The 4526-nt window shown below is 43.6% G+C and overlaps 1 protein-coding gene across 2 annotated transcripts in view; it reads right to left on the bottom strand.

The window, feature by feature from the left end:
- Positions 1–2184: 2184 nt before the first annotated feature.
- The window catches only part of Tmprss7 (transmembrane serine protease 7), a 44723-nt gene continuing 42381 nt past the window's right edge, over positions 2185–4526 (bottom strand). For both annotated transcript variants that reach the window (XM_028785226.1, XM_028785227.1), the window contains 2 exons: positions 3931–4067; positions 2185–2451 (listed from right to left, as the gene is read on the bottom strand). In XM_028785226.1, the coding sequence (XP_028641059.1) occupies positions 2281–2451; positions 3931–4067 (308 nt within the window). In that variant the 3' untranslated portion in view covers positions 2185–2280. The remainder of the gene's footprint in view (positions 2452–3930; positions 4068–4526) is intronic.

Genomic DNA, 4526 nt, shown 5'->3' with positions numbered 1-4526 from the left:
GGCAGCGTCAAAGACCGAGGCTCCGCTGCGAGGCAAGACTCAAGCACCTAAGGGTGCAGAGTCCAACATAGGAGACTACTCCGCTCACACTCCACCCACCAGGCGCGGCAGGTAGACCTTGGGCGGCGCCTGATAGACCAGTGGTGGCGGACTTGGAGGGGAGGGGCGAAGCTAGTGAGTGGAAGCACTCTGGCTTTGGTTAGCTGACCTTGCTCTGTAAAGGCAGATGCGGGTGGGACCCTGCTGCCTTGGGCTCCTGAGCAGAGGAGGGCTGTTTTTCTGGTTTGTTCAGGGTGCTAGCTGCAATGTCTTTCCGTGTGAATGCAGACCGACCGCAGACAGGCTCACAGGGCCTGATTGCAAACTGAACTGTGTGGCAAGGAAGAGTTGGGGATTGGGGAGGGTGCGGTTCCCAGAACTTTGCCTTCTACCTGGACCGGTGTGATGCTGAAGCTTACTCCAGTTCTCACTGTCCAGCGAGGGCTCATCTACCAAATCAACAAACAGCTATGAATCATGTGACACGCAGCATGCAGGATTCTGAGCACACGGAGATGAGTAATACACAGCCCCAAGTTCCCCTTCCACGCTGATTCAGGCATAGGGGCAGTATCGGTATCGCTGAGAGTACTAAGGGCAATCAGCACGATGTTCGTTCCCCAAATGCTTGTATTTCTCAGGACAGAAGACAGGAACAAAAATTCACACATATTACTGATTTACTGATTATTGTTTATCTTTGAGAGGAGGGGTCATGAACACCCCACCTGAGGAGAAAGCACGTGTGTCAGGAAGCATATAATGCCCTCCACACCCCTTGCATAGCTCAGAACTGGCTTAGCTCGGAATTAAGTTTGCAAAGCCAAGTGTGTATTAGGTGTTGGTGCAAAGATCTTGCCTCTAGCTAGACCTTCTTTTCAGAACCACTATGCTCCCCCATTTCCTTCCTCCCACATAGACAGTTATTAAGACCAGCTTGAGAATTCCGGAAATATTGGGAACATATTTAGAAATGTCTCTTTTCTTTGCAGCGCTAGGGGTCCAGCTCAGGTATATGTCCCTACCCCTAGATTTTATCACCAGTCACCAGAGAGATGCTGTGATTGTGATGTTCATCCTTAATCCCAAAGAAAGGTTTTGTTTTTAGAAACTTGAACTAAGTGCTGTGGATTGGAAATGTTCATTATCGTAGAGCAGTCATGATTTTTCAGTCACTTTTTACTGATTTGGAAAATAACTCTTCCTGTCCTCTCTCCTTTTGATTCTACTTTCTCTGCAGTTCTGTGCTCTGAGACCTGTTTAATAACAATATCGCTATTTCTCCTTTGATAATTCTTTTTTATCCCATTTTACTTGTTTGGTGCCATGGTTAACTCTGCCCTCTAACAAGGAAAAAATGATTCTAATATGGAGTGAGACCCTCTCTATATTAAGGTAAATCAAGAACTGGAATGTGTGGAGCAGGTCCTAGAGACTCACAGCTATTCAAAGCATTCTTTACAAGGCTTTGAAAACAAATGGAAATCTTGGTCATTTAAATCTTACAAAAACAACCAGAGGCCAGGAGATAGCATACCTGAAAAGTTTGACTTTCAGAACACTCTTCCAAAACGCCTCTGGCCTTTCACTGTTGGCCACCTTATCAAGACCTAGGAGCTCACAGGTGTGCCTCAGTCCACCTCTTTCTATTGCTTAGTGAAGATCAAGAACCCTGAGTTTTGTGTGGGATGGATCAGTTTCTTTGTGTGCAGCATGACGCTGTGCACCCACGGTCCATCAGGATGCAGACAGATCAAATTGGATTGGAAACCAACACAGTTGCTACCTCCTCTGCCAATTACTGAGTTTTGTTTTATTTCCAGATACCTTTGTTTTGCGCATTGAGTTTTGTAATAATGCTAACAGTCAGGTATAGCTTCCTGGAGATGTCTTACCTGTGTGCCATGTTTCTCTCAATCCCTGTAAGCATCTCTGCTTGCATTGGAACAGAGGAAAAACACCTATCTCTCTCAGTTCTCACTTTATTTTGTCACTTGGTTTGTGACATTAGTTTTCTTCCATCCATGAGTCAGTGACATTTTGATACCTTTGGATTAATATCATTATATCCTTGGGGAATTTTTTATGGAATGCATATTAATTTGTCTGCCTTGCAATGAATATCAGATGTGCTCAATCTGACACTTTCAGTTGAAAAAATGATTAATTTTATTGACAATACTTACATTCTTTTTTAAGGATCTATCATGTAAGTCATAGTTAAAAATCCATCTGGTCCAGTTACAAAAGGGAAGGGACATACTTATGAATCCAGGGAACAAAGTTTGACACCCGTGTGTAAACACCAGGAAAATTGGGTCTTCCACAACCATGTCCCCAGCTAACAATGCCGGTCAGAATCCATTTTCCATCACTCTTTCTTCGACAAGACAAAGGTCCACCTGAATCTCCCTACACAAAAAGAAAATGTAAGCATGAAAATATCTGTCTCGTGAGCAGCCAGACCATCATTTATGCACCCAATGGATTCTGTTCAAACGGCTCCTTCTGACACAGTTTTTCTTGATAATCACTATGCAGGAGAAAGCAATTCTCACAAATCCCTCAAGAATTTACTACTAGTGCTCATTGCATCAGTGAAAGTAGTAGTCATAGTAGGACTGATGTCTAATGAGTGTTAGCTATATGCCCTGCACTGCCTGGGGTCATTTCATCATCAAAACAACATTACGGTTATCTTAGAAGATTAATTTCATGTGTGGACCATTCCACTTAAGCTGTTGGTTCATTGAACCAAAGACAAAGAAGTATAAAGAGTCAGCCAGTTCCATTGAAGCAACCTTATGAGCCACTGGCTGCCAACAGCTATCATCTGAGAATTTCCTCGGACATATCAGCTACACAGAGCAAAAGTTGCAATAATTTAGGGTTTAAACAATCCCTACAGCATGAATCTTCAAATATAATAGCTGAGGCTTGTGTTCATATTTTGAAGGGTAGGTAAAGTTATAGGTCAGAGGTGAAGCTGAAAAAGTGCTGCAGACAAGCCCCTGTGTCTCAGTTCAGTAATCCCACAGAATCCCACCTTCTGATAAATAAGGAAACTGGGTCTTCATTATCATTTCCAGACTGGCTCTATAAGTCTAATGAAATGCCCAAACCTTGATACTTGTATAAAACACAGCTAGGTAGTTGGGCACCTGCAATAAACACCTAAATTATGCTAGTATTAGTATAAGAAAGGAAAGGGATCCCATTCCTCCCATCATACCTACTGACTGTGTAACTTTGGGGACTGGGGAGGGGGCTCTATTTACCCTCTTCTATAGAATGAGGATGTGAATGAATGTATTCATTCCATCTGTGCAGTACTTGTTACCAATAGATCTCAAAAGATGGAAGTCATCATATAATAAGATAACGTGCCAGCATTGCAGCTAAGATTGGCAAGATGTTGGAAGGGTCTTAACTGCTTCTTATTTTCTGAATCACCTATTTACCCTTTGTAGATTGTGGGGGCATCTGCACAGATTGGTATGGAGGGACCAGAGAAATGTCTCAAAGAACTAAGAATGCCTACTGCTCCCATGGCAACTGTGAGGCCTACATGAGTGTGCTCTGTGTCTGCCTCCTTCCTCTTCCCTTTCCCCAACTATGCATCAAAGTAACAAGTAAACGAACCGGTGGTTTTGGTGCTAAGGGAACAAGGAACAATACCGAAGGACTCTGTATGGTCTACCTGTGGATGGTTGTTTTTTTAAACCTGATCATTCTCAACGTTTCCCTAGTCTTAGGCAACTGAATCATAATTAGTATCTGGGAAACTCAGATAAAGGAAGGGCAAGGCCTGCCCTAGATAGCCTCAGTATTGTGTAGATGAAATGTGAGAGCATCGCTTCATGTTAAGTGGGGGAAAAGAGGAAGACTTACTTTGCAGGCGTCGCTCTTGCCAGACATAACCCCTGCACAGAGCATCCGAGAGGTGATGATCCCATAGGTGGACACACAGACAGTTTGATCTATGAGCTCTACCTCCGCTTGCTGCAAAATGGGGGAGCCTTTATTATCTGCAAGACACATTGGGAATGGATATCATGGTGATGGTAAGGACTACATTTCTTCCAGGTTTCACTTGAGCAATCACCTTGGATTGAATCACCTTTTAGCCTCAGAGTGATTCTCTGAGATAAATTCTATTAACCCCATTTTGCTTCCAAAGAAATGAAGACTTGCAAGACAGATCAAAGCCTTGCCCAATGGCACACAAACAGCAAGTAATAGCAGGACACAGTCAAAGGTTGGACTTTATTACCTCATCCACTGGGCCACCCTACCACTGTACCTTCATGCCTGTGTCCCTGTGTCCCGTGGGCCTGTGAGTCAGCAACTGTTAGTGCCACTGTTTACAGATTGGGAGGGCTCCTCAAAAGGAGACACACAAGTAATTTATGGGAATCTACAAGGAGTCATAAAAGCTAACCTGTTTTTCTACAGCTTCTTCACTTCCTTTCTCACTTGCCTGGCTA

This window comes from Grammomys surdaster, unplaced genomic scaffold (assembly GCF_004785775.1).
Source record: "Grammomys surdaster isolate TR1022 unplaced genomic scaffold, NIH_TR_1.0 125167, whole genome shotgun sequence".
NCBI classification, from domain to species: Eukaryota; Metazoa; Chordata; class Mammalia; order Rodentia; family Muridae; genus Grammomys; species Grammomys surdaster.
Note: the sequence above shows the minus strand (reverse complement) of the source record. Positions and strands in the feature narration are given on the sequence as shown.